Consider the following 21,911-nt stretch of genomic DNA (forward strand, 5'->3'; position numbering starts at 1 on the left):
ATTGAATTATTGATTTACAATGCTGTAATAATTTCTGCTGTACAACAAAGTGATTCAGTTATGCATATATACATATCCATTTTTTTTCAGATTCTTTTCCCATATAGGTTATGGGAAACTTCATTTCTTTTTTGGCTGTGCCTGCAGCATATGGATGTTTCTGAGCCAGGGATCGAACATGTACCACATCAGCAACCCAAGCTGTTGCAGTGACAACACTGAATCCTTAACCTACTGTGCCACGAGGGAAGTCCTCTTTGGATTTTAAATCTTGGTTTAAAAGGACTTCTTCACTTTGATATTACTTTATAAATTCTCCAAAGTTTTTTCAATGTATGGGGTTGGGCAGCGGATGTTTTAATTTTTCCATACAATTAGGTATTTAGGCAATTAGCCATTTGTTTACAAATGAACATATTTTGTGTGGTACTATGTTCAGGCACTGAACTGCTGTCTTTTGGCAGGGCAAATAAATGATACAGTCTTACATATATATATACATATACACATACACACACACACACACACACACACACACGCACGCATGCACATTCATTTTAGGCCGCACCCATGGCATATGGAAGTTCTGGGGCCAGGGATTAAATCTGAGCTGCATCTGCAGTCTATGCCACAGCAGTGGCAATGCTGGATCCTTAACCCAATGTGCCGGGCTGGGGATCAAACTGGTGCCTCTACAGAAATAAGCCTGATCATTAACCCAATGTGCCACAGCAGGAACTTCTGGGGGTGAATCTTTATTTGGCTCTTTTTTGGCTGATTTACCTGTGTCTGTCATTTCCACTTTCAATGTGCTCCTCCTTCTAACCTGAGCCCAAATTCCCTGATGAGCTTTTCACTTATTTTATTTATTTTTTTAAATTATAGTTGACTCACACGGAGTTCCTGTTGTGGCTGAGTGATTAACGAACCTGACTAGCATCCAGGAGGACATGGGTTCGATCCCTGACCTCACACAGTGGGTTAAGGATCCAGCACTGCCATGAGCTGTGGTGTAGGTCGCAGATGTGGCTCAGATCCCATGTTGCTGTGGCTCTGGAATAGGCTGGCAGCTACTGCTCCGACTGGACCCCTAGCCTGGGAATCTCCATATGCCATGGGTGTGCCCTAAAAAGACAAAAAAAAAATTTTTTAGTTGACTAACAATGTTCTGTCAATTTCTACTGTACAGCAAAGTGACCCAGTCATATATATATCCTTTTTCTGACATTATCCTCCATCATATTCCATCACAGGTGACTAGATATAATTCCCTGTGCTATATAGAAGGATCTCCTTGCTTAACCATTCCAAATGCAATAGTTTTCATCTATTAACTCCTTACTCTCCATCCATCCCACTCCCTCCCCATCCCCCTTGGCAACCACAAGTCTGTTCTCCAAGTCCATGAGTTTGTTTCTTTTTTGTAGATAGGTTCTTTTGTGCCACATATTAGATTCCAGATATGTGATATTATGGTATTTGTCTTTCTCTTTCTGATTTACTTCACTTAGTATGAGAGTCTCTAGTTCCATCCATGTTCCTGCAAATGGCACTATTTTGTCCTTTTTATGGCTGAGTAGTATTCCATTATGTATACATAACACACCTTCTTAATCTATTCATCCATTCATAGACATATAGGTGTTTCCATGTCTTGGCTACTGTGAATAGTGCTGCAATGAACATAGAGATGAATGTATCTTTTTCAAGGAAAGTTTTGTCCAGATATATGCACAGGAGTGGGATTGCTGGGTCATGTGGTAGTTCTGTATTTAGTTTTCTGAGGTATCGCCATACTTTATCACTTATTTTAGAGTCCTTTATCAAAAATACCCTGAGTGCTTTTGGCCAGCCTGATTTTTAGTAGAGAAAAGCACAAACCATTCAGAAGTAGCTCCTTGTCCACTAAACGTAGCTTTAATTTGTTATGTTTGTATTGAAACTGCATATATTGACTGTGACCTTTCAGTGTTGCCCTTTTCTCTTTAGTTTTGGGAATGTTGTTCCTTATTCCCACCTGAGATGGATCACTACTCTTTCTTCTAGAATCTTCACAGGAGTAGATGATAAAGGCAGGAGGTGTTAATTGCTACACAAATTTGGAGACAGAGTATCTTCTAGATGTTTACTAGCAAAATGATATCAGGCAGAGCTCCACAAGGTCTCTTGGCAGTTTCACTTTCCTGGAAGGAATTGGTCACTTTTCACTTTCTAAAAAAGCTTGTGTTGTTGAGCCTTTGGGTTGAGGCCTCTTTGCTCAGGCTGCCTTAACCTATTGGCTCTGCTGGAATATTTTCACAGTATACGACTCTGAAAAGTCACTCTGAGGCATGGTTTTTTCCCCTGCAGATCATTTAGCCAATTAAAAAGGCCCCGAAAAAACTGGCTTCTTGGTCCATGTCAATCAGTTGCTCATTAGTAACAGAGACAAAAATTCGGTCATCTTCCTTAAGCTCAAATATTCCACCTTGATAGATGGAATAGAGTCCATATTCTGAATCTTTAGACCAACAACTACTTCTAGCACTTTTCATCAGTAGTATAGGGTCAGGATAGCTTGTCCATTTGTAAATATACTGTATCATTTGCCTGTTTTTCTTTCTGTTTCCTTCTGTGGAAACCGTTCCCAAAATTTCCTCAGGTTCCTGAAATCGAAAGTATGTTTGGGAATAGATGTAGTAAAACCCTGTTTGATGGATAACCAGCTCTCCATTCCTCAAGTGAAAATTATTCAAGAATGAATGTCCTTTTCTTGATGATTCCCAGGAGTTTATTTTCTGGCCCAAAGCTTTTTCATTTTTGGAGCCTGATTGAAATTTAGAGAGAAATAAAGTTAGCTGGAAGCAAAGCAAGGAGTTTCCCAATAGCTGTGGCTAGCTGTTTTCTTTTTCTTTCTTTCTTTTTTTCTTTTTTTTTTTTTTGCCAGGCACATGGAAATTCCCAGGCCAGGGATCAAACCCATGACACAGTTGTGACCTGCACCACAGCTGTGGCAATGCTGGAGCCTTAACCCCTGCTCTACAAAGGAATTATTGAATTTTTTTGGTTGGGATTGTCAAGGATTTCAGTATAACATAAAACTTCCTGCTCTTTCAATCTTACCAAGGAGTCTAAATTCTTATCATATTGAAATCTAGTGGCACCTGTATCATTGCGATCTGCTGGGAGTCCCTTACCTTCTTGCACTTCCATGTCTGCTACACTCAGCTCTGAACAGTAGCATGGGAATAGGTCACTAAGATCTTTACTTCTGGGCAGAATTTCTGTCTGGAACCTCTGCCTCTTTTGCTATGCTGGTGAGCTCAAATCAACAATGTGGATGGAAGTGAAAAGAAATACATCTATTTCCTCAAGCCTAGAGCTTAGAAATCCCTGCGATTCTTTTTGGTCTCTTTTGATCCCTCCTTGGTCTTTGTCAGTAACCTAGAGTTGAAAGCACCATCCAAGCAGGAGGCATCTCTAGTCCAATGAGACAAGGTACAAGGTTTGGCAAAAAAAAAAAAAAGCCCAGATTTAAAGATCTTCAGATCTTTGGATCTTTAAATTCCCAAAATTTGAATGAAAAAGGGTCTTACTAAAACATGATTTTCCTTTAAATTTTGGGCTCATCTCCATGATTGCTTCAAAATTTAGTTGTTCAAAAGTTTAAACCATGCATCATATTAATGGATGACTAGTAAACAGTAATAGTGAAATAAAGATCTCACTCATAGGCAGAACATGGCAATCATTTACAAAACACAAGTTCAGGAATATCATGAAAGCAATTGCTGGGGAAGACAAACAAACAAAAGTCAATCAACCAACAATAACCAAAAAAAAACCCTTAACAACCTTTCATTCATTAATTCATGCCTGAAATTTCTTTTTTGTTGTTTTTTGTGTTTTTGAGGGCTGCACAAGCGGCATATGGAGGTTCCCAGGCTAGGGGTCTAATTGGAACTGTAGCTGCTGGCCTACGCCACCGCCACAGCTACACCAGATCCGAACTGCGTCTGCAACATACACCACAGCTCACAGCCAGATCCTTTTACCCACTGAGTGAGGCCAGGGATCGAACTCTCAACCTCACAGTTCCTAGTTGGATTTGTTTCCATTGCGCCAGGATGGGAACTCCTTGCCTGAAATTTCTTTAACCTGGTAGAAAACTTTTCATGATAATAAAAGCACTACTTACTGAATACTTGAAATGCACCAGCATTTTGCATTAATCTTCACTGTTTTATGAGTTAAAGATTTTCTCTGCTTTTTAAGGTAAGGAGCAGCTGGGATTCCAATGTGGGTATTTAGATTATAAGACCCAGGCACTAACTGCTCCACTATGTGGACACTTGTTCTACAGTTCAAACTTAGGCTTAACATATTTGATTACACTACATGAAACTGACATTTCTGGCAGTGCAAAGTGGTCAAATATTGGCCAACTTTTTGTGATTCAACCGAATAAAAATGCTAATAGGAGGGCTGAGTGACTGATTTAGAACCTTTGATGACAAGGAAAGAAAAGATTTGATGAAAATGTGTGTGTGTGTGTGAGAGAGAGAGAGAGAGAGATAGAGAGAGAGAGGGAGAGTGGGAGGGGAGGGAGGGGAAGAGGGAAATTTATTTTAAAAAGAAGAGAAGCAAAAAAGGGTGTATGGGAAACTCAAAGATAAAGTTCTCCCACTTCAGAATTTTCTTGAGGCCAGTTTTCCCCAGACAGTACCAAGTTATTCATCTTATAATCTTGCTTCTGGAAAGAGTCAATCTGAGACCTGATTACTGAGTATTTTGTATATAGAAATATAAACATTTCAGATACAAATTAAAAGAATAAGTTATTTGGAACAAATTCTTCCACTCTTTTCTTTTAAACCACATAGTCATTGTTTCTCTTACTTAGAGATGGAAATGTGCTTCTTTTCCTACTGGTTCCAGTTATGTGAGCAGCCACCCTCTGTGGACCTTTTTCTCTTTCTAGGTGAGGAATGCCTTGTTGCTTTTCTAAAAAAGAAATGACAAAGAATCATCAGCACTCATCAAACTACTTCTCAAATACATTGCTGTTGACAGATCTTGTCAATCAAGCACAAGAAGCACACTGGGGTTCCAAAGTTGATTATATGGGTTTTCATAAAACCAACCTACATTTTTCTATTAGGATCGGTCTACTTCAGCCCACGTTTAATTTGAAAAGTACTTTTATGGGAAGAATAGGCACTAAATTGGGCTATAATCTATTTATATCTCAGGTAATATTCAACTAGAATATAATAAAGTGAAGATTCTGGCCTTTTTCCAAAACAACAACAACAACAAAACTGTGGACTTGCAATACTCCTGCGGAGTCATTTAAAGTACATAAATAGGAGTTCCCGTCGTGGCGCAGTGGTTAATGAATCCGACTAGGAACCATGAGGTTGCGGGTTCAGTCCCTGCCCTTGCTCAGTGGGTTAATGATCTGGCGTTGCCGTGAGCTGTGGTGTAGGTTGCAGACGCGGCTTGGATCCTGCGTTGCTGTGGCTCTGGCGTAGGCCAGTGGCTACAGCTCCGATTCGACCCCTAGCCTGGGAACCTCCATATGCTGCGGGAGCGGCCCAAAGAAATAGAAAAAAAAAAGACAAAAAAAAATAATAAAGTACATAAATACTCAGGTGCTGGCAAATCTCCACTTTGAGTTATACGTAGAAACAATCAGAGTGATACCAATTTTCATCATCTCAGATATTTTTTTCTCTTTGCTAGCTAACACCTATTCTAAAGGAGTAGCAGTCATAACAACTGTCCATAGATGCTACAAACCGGCATCCAACTGTCATTTCCACCACCTCCCAAAAGGAATATGAAATGACATCATGGTCATGATCATCAGTATATGAGCATATAAATCACTAATTCACGAGATAATATATAAACAAATAACATTTATTGACCACTATTCGAAGTATTTTGGAACAGCCTTAAAGGGTACAAATTCAACAAACCACTCTTTAAAAGATTGGCTCAAACTTCTGAGGATGCTTACATTGGTCGTTAAGGCAAAGTATATGCTTTCATCAAGTAAATATGTCCAGGACAAGTCATAGCCCCAAAGGGGCTTCAAAGACTAATCACTAATTATACTGACTGATCCCCAAAGGGATGTATAGTTCTGGGTAAATATATAAATTTAAGAGTGAAAATTTACCTATAAGACAGCGAAAAAAAGGGTGATTTGTGGTCAAGGGAGGGAAAGATTCCTATTCGTTGGAGAGCTGAGGTCAGGGGAGGATTTGTATGAAGTCCCTTTCATTCACTTACTCTGGCAAAGCAAAGTAAGTGTCCAGCACATCATTACCAGGCACTCTCCTAGGAACATGGAGAAAGAACTATAGATGAATGAGTGCAAGAGAATATTTGAGGTGCAGGACAATGATCTGACCAAGGTGAGGATGAGGAGGCTTTGGGGCCCATATCAATGGGAGAAGGCCATTCCCACAGAGCTGGAACAGCATCCCCAAGGCAGGATGCACAAATCATTCCTGGGACACAGGCATCAGAGGAGATCAGTTTCAGGCTTGGATGAGGAGTTACACTCTAGAGGATTTGAATGTTAGACTAAGAGATTTAGATCTTACAGACATGGGAAGCCTCTGAAGGTTTTTATCAGGGAAGAGAAAGACATGTATTGTGCTTTAGTCTAGACACCTCAGAGTAAGGTTTGATGGACAGAAAGTGAGAGAGCTGGAGATGGTTGAGTTACCAGAAAAATGTAATGGATCAGGTCTGAGAAGAGGAAGCTTTCATCTTTGTCAGTAGCAGAGGACACTGAAACGAGGAGATAAAATTCCATAGAGGAGGAATGAATGGGAACGAGACTCTCTTCATCTATCTGGTATTGTTACTTATGCAGGATAGGTGGGCATTTGTACGATAATTTAAGACCAAACACAGCATCAATTACAAGTTATTCTCAGGATGCTCAGCTTTCAAGGTTGATGTGTCCATTTTACATTGATAAATAATTCATAATGCCTTGACTGCTTCTAGATCTTAACACTTGTGTTTTAAAATATTCAATAATGGAATCCAATTACAAATACTGTGCAATTGAGGTCATCGTGAGGCTATGGGAAAGCCTCGATTTAAAAGTAAATTCTCAAGAGAGGAAATTTCCTACTGACTGTAGCAAACAGCTCCTGGAAAAGAAGCTTGTGAATAAGTATATTTGGGTGTCATGGATACGTCTTGGTATAGAGGAGTATATGATTTCTACACCCTACCTGGGAGAAACAAACAAACAAACAAACTTTTCTTTCCACACTGAAAATAGTACATACGTCTACTGTAGACCAGGGATCTGGTGTTCCCCATTAGAAGAGATGGAGTGCTCAACACTCCTACCACTGCTTTCGCCTTCAGCGAAATGACCAGAAAGGATGCTTAGACCCTGGGACCAGGTCTTGCCTTCACATTTAATATAGCCCATTTGATAAAGGAAGGTGGAGCTTGTTAAGTGATGAGGAAGTTTACTGTACTGGAAAAGGACAGCTGAAAAATAGGAAGACATCAGCAACAAACTATATATTAAAAAACTGTTTTTGTCTGCCAGGCTAGTATACTCCAGGACTGTTAAGTCTCTGGCATATGTATTCAGGCCTTTTTAGGAAAATGAGACTAGGGTGAGGCAAATGTGAAGAAACAGCAGATTTAATTCATCAGTTGTATTTACTTACGTATTGATTTTAAAAATACTTATTAAGAACTTTCTATGTCAACTGAGATGGTGGTGGCACAACAATGAGTGCACGAACTGCCATTGAACTGTGCGTTTCAAAATGGTTAATTGTATGTTATGCGAATTTCATCTCAGTCAAAATACTCACACATGCGCGAATTTCATCTCAGTCAAAATACTCACACATGCGTGTGCGCGTGCACGTGCATGCATGTGCACACTCGTGCCGAAGGTGGTGCAGATAAGAGCCAGAGGGATAAAAGAGAATCTGTTAGGTTTGAGGTATAGAGTTAAAACTAGGTATAGGGAGTTCCCGTTGTGGCTCAGCAGGAGCAAACCTGACTAGCAGCCATGAGGATGTGGGTCCAGTCACTGGCTCTGCTCAGTGGGTTAAGGATCCAGTGTTGTTATGAGCTGTGGTGTAGGTCACAGACCTGACTTGGATCTGGCATCGCTGTGGCTATGGTGTAGGCCAGCAGCTGTAGCTCCAATTTGACCCCTAGCCTGGCAACTTCCATATGCTGTGGCTATGGCCCTTAAAAATTAAAAAAAAAAAAAATTAAAAAATTTAAAAATCTGGATATAGAGAGGTGAGAGAAATAGGCATGCTTTCTGTCCTTGTGGATCTTTAGTAGGGAATCAAACAGCACAGATATTTTTTAAAATATATATGGAAAATGAACAAGATAAGTGTGAAAGGAAAAAAATATGATGTGGGGGAACTTACTTAGAAAGTTGGTCAGGGAAGTTCTCTCTGAAGAAGTGAAAAGGAGGTGATGAGGATGGAGAATGAGAAGGAATGGGTGATGTGAAAATTCAGGCATGGAAGAAGCCAGATGGAGGGCCCAAGAAGCTGGCCTGGCCAATCACACTGAAGGGGATGTGGGTCAAGAGAAGGCTGTTGGCTGCAAATGGAAATGGCCAAGGTGTGGGGACCACAGGATGAGAATTTTGCGCGGGTAGAAGGATTGCTGGGAAACTCATGATGAAGCAAGAGACTGTTGCATAAAGAAAGGCTTAGATGGGTTGAGGATCCAGCATTGCCGTGAGCTGTGGTGTAGGTTGCAGATGTGGCTCAGATCTGGTTGCTGTGGCTGTGGTGTAGACCACAGCAACAGCTCCAATTAGACCCCTAGCCTGGGAACCTCCATATGCCACAAGTGTGGCCCTAAAAAGACAAATAAAAAAAAAAAAAAAAGAAGAAGAGAAAGGCTTAGAGTCTAGTAGTGGGTCAGAAGCAGAGAAGACAGGTAACTTTGGAGCCCTTATATTTTTTTCCAGCCACGCTCCAGGAAGGATTTAGATGGTTTATTTACAACACATTAGCAGGTAAAAATAAATAATTGAAGAACTTGAGGTGAAAGGAAAATCCACATTGGAAGAATAAAGTTCAAGTGAAAGAAAATTCAGACCACAGGTGGGCCACTGATTTGGTTCAGAGCTTTCTAGCTGCCAATGCAAAGAGGGAAATAGAATTAAGCAGCTTGAGATGCTGAGCAGGGATCAGAGGTGGGATATGTGGATGGGAGCAGAGAGAAAGAGGATGGAGAGCTAGTCATCCTTTTAAGAGACTGACAATAGAAAAATTTAAATAACAACAAAAAAAATACTACCTGAAACTGTAGAAATGGTTTCCTCATAGGTTCTCAAAATCATCTGCAAATAGTATTGAATAAAGCTTGTTAATTTCCCTAAACATTTAAACTGACTACAGATTGCCTATGGCTCTTCTCACTGATGTTTACCGAATATCAACCTAGACAGGTTTAAGTTGTTCAAGTATAGAGTCTGCATGGGGTGAGTTTGAAGGCAGTTGTCTCTACATGGTGATCAAAAGATGATCCTCTATCTGGGAGACTTCTGTTTCTGGATGAAGTCTTTGAAAGACCACACCTGGAAAAGCACATGAAGAAGGAGTCATCCTTCTCCAAGTTAGGTCAGCATAATGTTCCCCAGGGTGCCTATGGCTGAGGGGTGTGGTGGCCATGCCACCTCACTTTCTGATCGTCTGTCTGCATATGTGTGTGTATAAGTGCACTGTGTTTGCATCTGCCTGCACGTGTATATAATGCATGTGTGTGTCTGCTGTGCATGTGTATCTTAGTGGATTGTGTTTGTGTGTGCATGCATGTGTGTGTAAGTGCACCATGTAGTAGAGTCCAGGAGCTTTAAATTATTGGACAGACCCAAGACTCATGGTGTGAGGCACACTCCCTCTCTCATGATGCTCAGGGACATGCACAGCCCATCCAGTGGTGACCTGTTAGCACCACCTGTCTAGTGTCACTCTCTCATTTCTGAGAATGTGGCTGAGATATTCCCAACACAAAGATATCTTACCAAATTCCCATATCTTACTGAACACCTCATATTACTTTCTTTGTGCTAATCAGCGGGGTAAGAAAGAATGAAATAGAAACTTGCTGTTAAGTGAACAGACCCTGACATGGGTCTAAACCATGTCACGGCTTTAACCTTCCTTCCATTCAGTTCTCCCCCCAGGGGATGTGCGCACCTTTCCTGTCACTGTTGCTCATTGTTCAACTCTTAGAAACTCACTTCCTCTGTACTCTCTCATCAGAAGTTCAATGCCCCCCCCCACCCCCCCACCACCCCCCCCACCCCCGTCAAAAGCCCTGACTCCAGATAGGAAGGAAGGGGAGGAACAGGAAAAGGAGCAGGGTAATTCCTATAGTGGGAGGCAGGACAAGAATGATTATAATATAATCAGAAGACCTGGATTCAAATCGATTCATTATCAGCCTGGGAAACTTTGCTTGAGTTACCTAACTGATATGAATTTTAACTTTTTCATCTATTTTCTTTTAAGAAGATAATGATTCCTTCCTTACAGAGCTCTTTTGAGTATTAAAGGAGATAATACATACTATGAGCATAGGATGTTTACAGAAAATTCTCTGTTCAATTCATGGTGCTGGAAAAATGGGCAACTCTTTTCCCCTCCAACCTTCTCACTCAGCCCTGTGTGTCCTCTTGCAGCCCCTCTCTTCTCTAGTTAGTGGCAGGAGGTGAGAATGGAGGGCAGATGTGAAGAGGAGGAAAGAGACATGTAAAGACCACCCACACTGCTTCTCTTATCTCCACAGTGCTGGCCCCAGCATCTGGCCCCTCCTCAGTCTCCAGATTTCTACCCTAGTTCTGAGTTTCTCTCCTCTGCCACTCCCCCTAGCCCCAGGGACTGTGGGGTCCCCTTCCTCAGGTTCCTCAGGATCCTTCCCAACCATGGGTCTTTCCAGGTCCTCGTCACTTGGGGAGATGGAATTCCAGCTGCTCCAGCACAGCTGGTGTGCAGCAGGCACCCTGCCCAGGCTTCCTGGGCAGTTGTGGGGCAGGTGTGTTTCTAGGACTCCCAAGTGGAAGTCTGATCTCATTTCTTGTAGAAAGAGCATCACAGGTGATGTCTGCACTTTATTGTAAGGACTGCTCAAGTTTTTAACCACCAACATAATACTGTTGCTATGGAAGTGCACACTGAGCACCAGTCAACAGACTTACAATCATCTCTTTAAAATATATTCTCTTCCTACACTGGGAAAGTCCCCAGTAATTTTTAAAACAATGATAATGCATCATAGTTTACAGGGTATATTCATGTCTATGTTTTCAGCTGACCTTTCCAGAGAGGCAGAAGGTAAATATTATTAAATGCCTTTGTACAAAGGAAGCAGCTTGAGAGAAGAAACTATTTGACATGGCACATCGCTGAGAGTAAAATTATGTTCTTACATTTACCAATATAAACTGTTAGCTAACATAAAGTTAACACTAGAGATCCTATGTAAGCAGCTTTCACAAACAGATAGTATTTTTTATTGTGTCATTTACTAACTGTAAATTGAGATGCCATCACCTTCAATTTCTAAAAGTCTCCCTTTTCTTTCCTCTTCCTTTCCTCTTTCTTCATCTCTATATGCATACAAAAATAAATAAAGCCTTTATTCCAGAGAACAACAATGCAGGAAGAATATAATACCATTATTTGGTTTCTTATCTTCTGAATAATAATAATAAAATCACACACATCCTTTATTGTTGTGTGACCTTGAACACATTGCTTTGTCTGTGCCAGGGTTTCCACAATGTGAGACAAAAAAGTTTAGACTAGGTGAAGAAGCTCTTTGGAGTAGAGAAATAAACTCTAGAGCAGAAGCCCACTGCTGGGTGCTATTTCACATTTTCCTAGTTCTGTGAATCTGGGGAAAATCACTTCAACACTCTGGGCCCCAGTTTCCTCCTTTTTGAGGAATGAGGAGTCTAGACTTCACGATGTTAAATGTTCCTTCTCTGACCTCCTGCGCCTGCTGGTGAAGTGGCCAGTGGTTCACTTACCTTTCTCACAAACTGACGTAGCTGCCACTTCACCTGCCAGCAGGGGCTGAGCATACTCTCGTCATCGGTGGGATCCCAGAAACTGTCATCTTCCTTTAAGAAGCAAGCTATACCGCTTTTGGAGTACTTGTCCTGCATCTGGGTTGAGATGAATATAACACAATATTATGCACAGGGCTTTTAATTTTTGTTCATTTAGAAGCTAAAACAACAGAAATGGATGCCGGGTCAGAGAAGTCTTAGCACCTTGGATAAGCGCCTGGCTGGAAGGAAAAACAAGCATGCTGTCCTTTGCCCTTTGAACAAAGGTAAGCAGTTGGAAGGAGTGGAAAGGAAACAGGTTGGGGCCAGGCAGCCTGCGTGGCAATGCCCTTCACTGCCCCTGCTTTTGAACAGCTGTGTGCCCTCAACCAACAGCTTCTTCTCTTGGACATCTCCTCTTCATTCGCATTTTGAGCTGGTCCCCTATGGTGATCTTTGAGGTCCCTTCCAGCTCTGACATGGTATGCATCCAGTTCTATAACTGGAAACCCACCTAGGTACAAAGTAGGGAGCAGAGTCTGGTTTGATTCTAGGATCCTAAGTAAAAAATTATCCACACACTTTGGGGTGCTGATAATGTTCTATTTCTTGATATGAGCTTTGGCTGTCTGAGTAGGTTCTAGTGTTGGGATTTCTATCCCTCTGGATGTCAGAATCCAGACCACACTGCCACTAGAAATTTGAATTTTGCCTCATCGAATGTCCATACCAGCCAGGGGTTTACCTATAGAGACTTGAAACACCATTTGAAGTTTTGCTCCCTCCTGATTAAGAGTAAGCATTAACAATGGCCAGAATGTCAACAAAGTCTACCCTTGATGTTACACACACACACACACACACACACACACACACACTCACATCCCCAAACCACCCAGACAGAATACTTCAGGATGACAACTGATTAATCTTACAAAGGAAAAACAGGATGTTCGTGTAAGGTCAGACAATTGTTCTTTTCTTTTTTTTTTTTTTTCCTGTTTTCATTTTTAAAAACTGGGATTCAGGAGATGTTATTTCCCTGTAACCATCCATTGAAGTGTGTTTCTCTGGGGAAATAAATGGGAGATGATCCTTTTTTTTTTTTTTTGCTTTTTCGGGTCACACCTGAGGCATATGGAAGTTCCCAGGCTAGCGAGCAATTTGGAGCTGGAGCTGTCAGCCTATGTCACATCCATAGCAACACAGGACCTGAGCTGCGTTTGCGACCTACACCACAGCTCATGACAATGCTGGGTCCTTTAATCCACTGAGTGATGCCAGGGATGGATCGAACCTGCATTCTCACAGATACTAGTTGGGTTCTTTACTGCTGAGCCACAGTGGAACTCCTGGGAAATAGCCATTTTTATCTGTTATTTAAACTTAGGGGACTCAAAAACTTGAAGGATCAAATTTAATGATGATCTACTCTCTACTATAGAAAGACAATTTCCTTCCAAATAAAAATAACTTAAATACTTACAAGAGGTTTCAGCTGGAATCATATGGATCTAAACTGTCGGCCACATATCCCTGGGACATTTCCTCAGGTCTCTCAAGTGCAAAAGTGATAAACCTGAGTTAATTAATTCCTTTACCACACTCTGGCATAGAACATTCATTTACTTTCAAGTCAATGTTTATTTTCCACCTTTTTAAGATTACAAGAGTAAAACATTCTCCTAGTAGATAGAGTAGGGGTGATAGCGGGGGCCACCTGATACCATTTTTTTGTCTCTACCCACCCCCAAGACATTAATTTTCATCTGTGATTTATGCAGGAGCTGAAAAGCCTTTCTAAGGAAGAAACTTAATTTAGAAATAAAAGCATGTCTAAAAACTGGGGGAGAGTCAGAGAAGAAGAGCTCAATTTAGCTTCAAGGCCTGGGGGCAGTTCCAGGAAGAACAGCTTTATTACCATTGCCCCGCCCAGCCAGGACTCCGTGTGCCTTTTGGCCAGGCGTCAATTTGCTGAAGCTGAATAAACAGGCCTACACGGTTTTCTAGCTTTTTGAAACAAAACACTGTGCATGATGCAGAAAGGAGGGAGCAACTTCCCTTCTTCACAGCGGCTGGCAACTGTCTCAACCGGAGAGGGGCAAGGACCTGGGAGACCAGGCCAGGGGCGGAACAAGGCAGACTTGACAGGTGCTGCGATCTGGTGGTCAGGGTAGCTGGCAGCCCTTGGAAAGTGGGGTGTGAGAAGGTGGAAAAGAGCAGGGGCTAGCCCAGGTGGTCTCTGGATACCCTCTGGGGATTTTCAGAAACACTTTTAGGAGGTGGGAGGGAGAACTTTGAAAACTGAGTAAGGTCCTAAGTATACATGGGAGGGGGTCTAAAAAGTTAGTGAGACTCCACTATTACCCTAGATTTACAATGAAGCCTAGACATATTGAGGTTATACAGGCAGCCTGGAAAATATAGAAAATTATAGAATACTTTTCTAAAGGTAAAACAACTCCCCCCTCTCCACACACATAAATCCACCCTATTTCCACCCCTAACTAACCTTTGGACAATCTCTCTTGTTTACAAGGTTGAGATCAGACGGTGTGTGGTCAATTTTTTTTGTACATGCTTGTTTTCTCTTAAAACTATATAACAATGTCTTAATTTGTTCTTTAGAATTGTATGAAAATCATATGGATAGCAATTTTTACAGAAATTTGCTGCAGAAAATTTGTAAAATATAGAAAAATAAAAAGGAAAAAAGGCACCCATAATCCTACCTTCTAGAGATCATGGGTTCCTCCTAGATATTTTTCCACTTATATATTGATTTCTGAACAGTACAGAGCCCCAGCCACTCTGCACCCCATTTCCACATGTTTCATATTTGACGGTTTCCTCTCCAGATCTTAGCCAACATGGGTGACTGACACACAGGTGAGGGGCACTATGGTTATTCCAAGAATGACTAATGATGGTTAATATGCTGTGTCTCTCTCCCACTTTCCTTTCCACATCCTTTCACACTTTGAAGTAGAATTTCCTCCAGCACATCTCAGGCTGGGGCTGTTCTCTTGCTAACCACATCTGGCCGTTAAGGGCGGGTGCTATTTTTACTTGCATACCTCTAGAAGCAGAGACAGCTATTGCACTGCTCTTCTGTTCTAGAGGCCCTTGGTTCTGAGAAGTGGATTCCACTCAACTGCCCTTGGCGCCATCACAGACACTGTGGTTGTCTACGCTAGGACCAGCCAGTCCTTGGCAGGGCTTGAGCTCAGTGAAGGACCCCTTTGCTGGCTGGCTCAGAGACTTCAAGGTGTGCAGCATTGACCCTTTTTGCTGCCCAGACATTAGTTAATGGCAATCATTTTCTGCAAATCGTGAGTAGCATAAAGGATCATTTATGGAAATTGGTGCTATATTCAGTAACTTGCTGTCATGGGGAGAGCATCAACTATCTGTCAGAAGACCTGAGTCTAGCTTGCTTCCTTCCCAAGTTCTGCCTGAGCTTGCCTAAATCATTTCTCTAGCAGTTCCTAGTCTCATCTATAAAATGGAGTTGTCCAAAGTTCCTTTTAGCTCAAAGTTCCCCACAACATACAATTTGTTAAAATATACACAAAATGCCAAAAACTGAGTTGGCTGAGTCAGTAATTTTGTATTCAAAATCCACTGGAATTAACCACATCTGAAACACGGCCATTAAATATAAGTGATTTATAACTCTACCCTACTCCCTATGTACTTGCAGGATCCCCAAGTTTGTGAAGGTGGGTTATTCATTCAACAAGTGTTTAATGAACACCTGCTATACGGGATCTATGTGCTAGTGCCTAGAGGTATCACAGTAAGCAAAAGCAGACACCGCCCTGTCGTGACACAGCTCCCCTCACCCAAGAATTTGCATCAACTGTAAAGCATTAAGCAGAAAGCACTCAATGAGTGGCAGCAGTTGCTAATATTATAACATACACATACAGGTACTGTTGAAGACAAAAAAGCTACCCCAGGAGGTTAGTTGCCAGCATCTGCTAGTAACTGGTGGAGCCGTCTGTAACTGCCTTCCGTCCACACAGTCACTTCAACTCATGTTTGCAAAGTCCTCAGAAATGATATGCATTAGCAGTTAGAGTCCCTGGCAGAGAAAGGAAGCATTCTCTTCCCTTGTAAAATCTTCACAGAGCAGCCAACAGAGAGGCAGTAATCCAGAGGGTGGCTGAGAGCCTCTGTCAGGGAACGTGTACATGGTACCGACCTGTTTCAGTTCATTGGTGAAGTACACGTAAGTCAAGGCCACACAGAGGGCTTGCAGGAGCACTGTGAAGATCAGGATCAACACACAGGTCTGCCCGGGGCTGGGGCCTCCTGGAGTCTGCATCACCGCCATGGTCCAGGCAGGGTCTGACTGCTGCAGAGGCAGGCAGGCAGCAGGTTTGGTTAGAGTGACTTGAAGTGGGTGGAGTTTGGAGTCCTTTTGTATTCGTTTACTGGTAAAGAAGAAAACGAAACTGAAAGTTATGAAGACTCTTTGCTGTTCAGCAGATATTAGCACAACACTGTAAATCAACTACTATAAAACATTTAAAAAAGAGAAGGTTACGAAGATTAACAGGGAGAACACATGCATGAGGATGAAACCGAGACTGGAAACATTCAACTGCAAGCCCAGGAACTCCAAACCACTACAAGCTGGTTCCAAAGCACAAAGTGGCAAAGGAATGCCACTACAGATTTCAGGGGTGCATGGCCCTACTGACTCCTTAGTTTTGGACATGTGGGCTTCAGAACTATAAGACCACACATTTCTGTTTGTGCTACTTCTTTGTGGCAGCTCTCGGAAATGCCTATAGCTCCCCCCGGATTAAAAGAGTAAAAAAAGACATTAAAAGAGTGAAAAAAGACTAAGTGTTACAATCACAACTACAACCCATGACTCAATCAAAACAAGATTTTGGCCTTTCTTTGTAGTGATCACTGTCAATAAAGTCACCAGTTCATCTGAATTGAGTCCATGAGTCCATGTTTATACGAACTAGCCCATTCATTCACTATCTAGGGTAGAGGGCTATCTAGGTCACAAGATTTTATAAGTGTGTATCTTTCCATCATTTTATACCTACACAAAGAGTCTTCTATTCCTCTATTTTTTTTTTTTTTACATATTATTCTTTTGGCTGTACCCACAGCATATGGAAGTTCCAGGGCTAGGGATCAAATCCCAGCCACAGCTGCAACCTACACGGCAGCTGTGCCAGTGCAAGATTCTTAAACCAATGTGCCATGGTGGGAACTCCTGCATCTTACTTATTTTGACTAGATAGTTGTTGGGCTGCAAACCTTGCAGCTGCCTGTCCTTAGACCAAATGAAGAGACCAGAGACAGTGACAGAAACATCATGGTTTATTGGACAGGGGATGCTTACAAGTCTGAAGGTCCTGGATTGACATCCCACTGTGTATAACCTATAGAAGGCAGGACATGGCAGCAGACTTTGCTACTTGGGGCAGAAGAGGGCTACCATTTATAGGGGGAATTGACATCAGTTTGGGTCATCAGTTACCAGGGAAACCAGGGACTGCGGCAGGGAGCAAGTAGGTAGGCAATATTAATTAAGCCTTATAATTAAGAGGATTGGATAGTAATATGAGTGAAGCAGGGCCTGGTCGAGCAGGTGGACAGAGAGCAAGAGAACAGCCATCTTGCATGGCCTGACCATATGCTCCCCTTACATACCCTGCATGGCCCTTGCAATCTTGGTCCACCCCTCTTCTGCAATATCCCTGGGGTCAGGTATGTAGTGGTGCATTGCAACCAAGTACCACAAATGCAACACAGACAACAGCAGCTAAAGAGTGTCAAGAATAAGCAAGGTATGTATTGAGTCGATTTTTCATGGAAGTACAAAGGAGGAGGACAAGAGCACCTCACGGCTGACCCAGCAGTCAAACTCATTTCTCAGTGAGGTCACTGTTGTTGTCCAGTCCATGAACAGACTCCTTCCCCTCAGACTAGGGAAAAAAATGTTTAACAGGCAAAATTCAGGGAAGATCATAACCATTAAACAAAACACAAGCAGTAACAGCACCCCTGCCTGTGGTTTTTGTCCTGGCCTGCTGGACTAACCCACCTGTCCACCCTCAGTCCCCATAGCTGGCACCAAATACTAGAGAAGAGGACATGGAGTTAATATAATGGTGCCTTTCCTAGTAGGGGCCCCAGTTAATTACCTTAGTAGTCTCAGGTCTGCATGTGGCAGACCCTAGTGGGTAAAAGCCTGTGGTCACATCAGACAGATCTAGGTTTCCAGCTCCTCTCCTGGAAGTGTGCAACTTACGCTTTCCTCATCAGCAATATCAGGCTTATTTTTTTTTAATCAAGACATAATTGACATATAACACATTATCTTTTAGGTATATAACATGATTCAATATTTGTACACATTGCAAAATGATCACCACAGTAAGTCTACTTATCATCCATACCACACATAGTTAGAGAACTTTTAAGATCTACACTCTTAGCAACTTTCAAATACACAACACATCATTGCTCAGTATAATCACCATGCTGTACATTACATCACAAGGACCTATTTATCCTATAACTAGAAGTTGTTAATTTTGGCCACTTTTACTCATTTCATACCCTTCTTCCCTACTCCTGGCCTCTGGTAACCACCAATCTGTTCTCTGTACCTATAAGTTTGGGGAGGTTTTTTTGGTTCACATATAAGTGAAATCACATAGTATTTGTCATTCTCTGTCTTATTTAGTATGATAACCATCCATGTTGCTACAAATGGCATTATTTCATTCTTTTTATGGTTGAGTAGTATTCCATTGTATAAATACACCACGTTTTTTTTTATTCATTCATCTGCTGATGAACACTTAAGTTGTTTCCATGTCTTGGCTATTGTAAATAAAGCTGCAATAAACATAGGCATGCAGATTCTTTTCAATGTAGTGACTTTGTTTCCTTTGGATAAATAACCAGAACTAGAATTGCTGGACCATACGTAATTCTATTTTTAATTTTTTGAGAAAATTTTATACTTTTTTTTTATTGTAGCTGTACCAATTTAAAGGTCCACCAACAGTGCACAAGGATTCCCATTTCTCCATATCCTCACCAACATATGTTATCTCTTGTTTTTTTGATAATCTTCATTCTAACAGGTGTGAGGTAATATCTCATTGTGGGTTTTTTTTTTTTTTTGTCTTTTTGCTATTTCTTTGGGCCGTTCCTGTGGCATATGGAGGTTCCCAGGCTAGGGGTCGAATCAGAGCTGTAGCCACTGGCCTATGCCAGAGCCACAGCAACGCGGGATCCGAGCCGCGTCTGCGACCTACACCACAGCTCACGGCAATGCCGGATCGTTAACCCACTGAGCAAGGGCAGGGACCGAACCCGCAACCTCATGGTTCCTTGTCGGATTCGTTAACCACTGCGCCACGATGGGAACTCCTCATTGTGGTTTTGATTTGCATTTCCCTGATGATTAGTGATGTTGAGTATCTTTTTATGTGCTTTTTGGACATTTATATGTCTTCTTTAGAAAAATGTCTAATTTTGTCCTTTGCAGATTTTTTCAATTAGACTGCTTTTTTGTTTTTTTCTATTGAGCTGTATGAGTCTTTACACATTTTGGATATTAACCCCTTATTAGATATATGATTTGCAAATATTTTCTCCCATTCCTTAGGTTGCCTTTTCATTTTTTGATGGCTTTCCTTTGCTGCACATGATGTGTGCATGCATGTCAGCTACTTTTTCACAAACCCCATTGTCCTATTATAGGATAGGAAGGCTCGGACCAGTTTCTCCCACATGTAAAGACGTTAATCAACAAGCATTCAGGAGTTCCCTTCGTGGCTCAGTGGTTAACGAATCTGACTAGGAACCATAAGGTTGTGGGTTCAGTCCCTGGCCTTGCTCAGTGGGTTAAGGACCTGGCATTGCCGTGAGCTGTGGTATAGGTTGCAGATGTGGCTTGGATCCTGTGTTGCTGTGGCTCTGGTGTAGGCTGGCAGCTACAGTTCCGATTAGACCCCTAGCCTGGGAACCTCCATATGTCACGGGAGCGGCCCTAAAAAAGGCAAAAAGACCAAAAACAAACAAGCATTCATTAGCAAACAGAAACAACCATATTAGCTGTTCTGCAGCTTGATGAGGTCCAGTTCTTTGTCCCTCTTGAGATCAGTGCAGTCAGCCTTGTGTGCCCATTGAAATCACCCAAGGAGACTTAAAGACTATTGATCTCTAGGTCCCATTCCAGGGTTCCTGATATAATTGGCCTGAGTCTGGGAGGTTTCCATCTCCCCAGATGATTCCATTGTACAGCAAAAGTTGCAAAAAACTGACCTCTAAATGTTTTAGATATATAGAATCTGTCACATTTCATGAAAGATTTATTGAAGATAGAAGTGACTATGTCATTGGCTGGATTCTGTTAGACTTTTAGTAAGTACAAAGTAATCAGAATCTTCGTTCACAGCTAGATGTAAAACAGAGTTAGGAATTTAGCCTTGGATGTTGTCCCTAGGATTTTATCTACAACATGGGTTGGCAAACTACCGCCTGCAGATCAAATTTGACCCAGCTCTTCTTTTTGTATGACCCACACATTTAGAATGATTTTACTTTAATTTTTGTCAACTTTTACAATTTTTAATGGTTTAAAAGACATCTAAAGGAGAATAGCCTTTTGTGACCCTTGAAAATGATTTAAACCCAAGTAGCTTTGCTCATTTGTTTATGTGTTGCTGAGAACATTTTGGCACTATGGGAATGAATATCACACAGATGGTCAGACTGAGTACCTGGGACATAGACTCTGTGTGGTGCCCTTGTGGCTTCCCCCTGCTGCTTGGCTCCCTACACATCTCCATGATGTTGCTCTAACTTGATTGGCTTTTTGCTCTCCAAAGCCTAAAAGATTTATTATCCGGAACTTTACAGCAAGAGTGGTAACCTCTGGCCTAGATGCTTCACTAGATTCTTACACTTCCTTTGTGGAAGCAAGGTGAATGCTTCTAAAACACATTAGTCCATTTACAAGCCTTGAATATCACTCATTCCAACAGAAAGATGCCATTTCTAACATTCACTACTAACAAGTCACGACTTTTCCCCGTGAAAACCAACCTATGGCCTTTATTAGGTAAATAGAAGAGCCTATGGGGGTGGCATGGATAAGAGAGAGTGAGGTAGCCCCACGCCCAGAGGGCAAACTCTCTCATGAGAATGCCAGAAGCCATGGTAGGTGTCAAGTCATAAAGTAATAGGATTTAGGAGATAATTTAAATTAACTAGTACACACTCTGCCTAAGATTCTCAATCCTAGTTGCATGTTGGAATCATCTGGAAGGTTTTTAAAGACATCAATGCCTAGGCCCCACCCCATACCCTTTACATCAGAAGTTCCAGGGGGAAGACTCAGGAAGTTTTTCAAAAATTCCCCAGGGTGACTTAGTGCATGAGTTGAGACCCACTATTCTGTGATGAAGCCCTCTGAGGTAAATTATTCACTTCATAATAGATAGTTAAGCTAATGTTAGACATGTACATAAAGTAATATGAAGTAATCAGCACTAACCTTTAAGGTAACTCTGTTAAACTTTCAGAGCCATCTGGTCGTTAGTCATGCTAAGAATGCGGAAATTTACAAGTAAAACTAGAGCAAGATTTGAAGTACAACACTTCAGTGTTAGACACACACAGTCCTGATTAAAAACTTTATCCTTTATCAAGCCCTGACTAATTTAATCAAATTCTGGGGGCTTTCCCAGGCAATTTGTTCCCCCCAAGTTACCCGAATTCTTTTACTCTGGAACAGGGGTTGGTAACTGTTTTATGTGAATGACTAGATAGTAACTATTTCAAATTTTGT

General features: G+C 41.6%; 1 protein-coding gene across 1 annotated transcript; it reads right to left on the reverse strand.

Moving 5' to 3' along the window:
- Window positions 1-1,556: 1,556 nt before the first annotated feature.
- Window positions 1,557-16,466, reverse strand: TNFSF10 (TNF superfamily member 10). The gene is made up of 5 exons (XM_047786600.1): window positions 16,275-16,466; window positions 12,047-12,184; window positions 9,310-9,352; window positions 4,879-4,983; window positions 1,557-2,806 (listed from the first exon to the last, which is right to left on the reverse strand). The coding sequence occupies exons 1-5, from the start codon at window positions 16,404-16,406 to the stop codon at window positions 2,355-2,357; spliced, it is 870 nt and encodes a 289-aa protein (XP_047642556.1). The 5' UTR covers window positions 16,407-16,466; the 3' UTR covers window positions 1,557-2,354.
- Window positions 16,467-21,911: the final 5,445 nt, after the last annotated feature.

Source organism: Phacochoerus africanus, chromosome 1 (assembly GCF_016906955.1).
Source record: "Phacochoerus africanus isolate WHEZ1 chromosome 1, ROS_Pafr_v1, whole genome shotgun sequence".
NCBI lineage: Eukaryota > Metazoa > Chordata > Mammalia > Artiodactyla > Suidae > Phacochoerus > Phacochoerus africanus.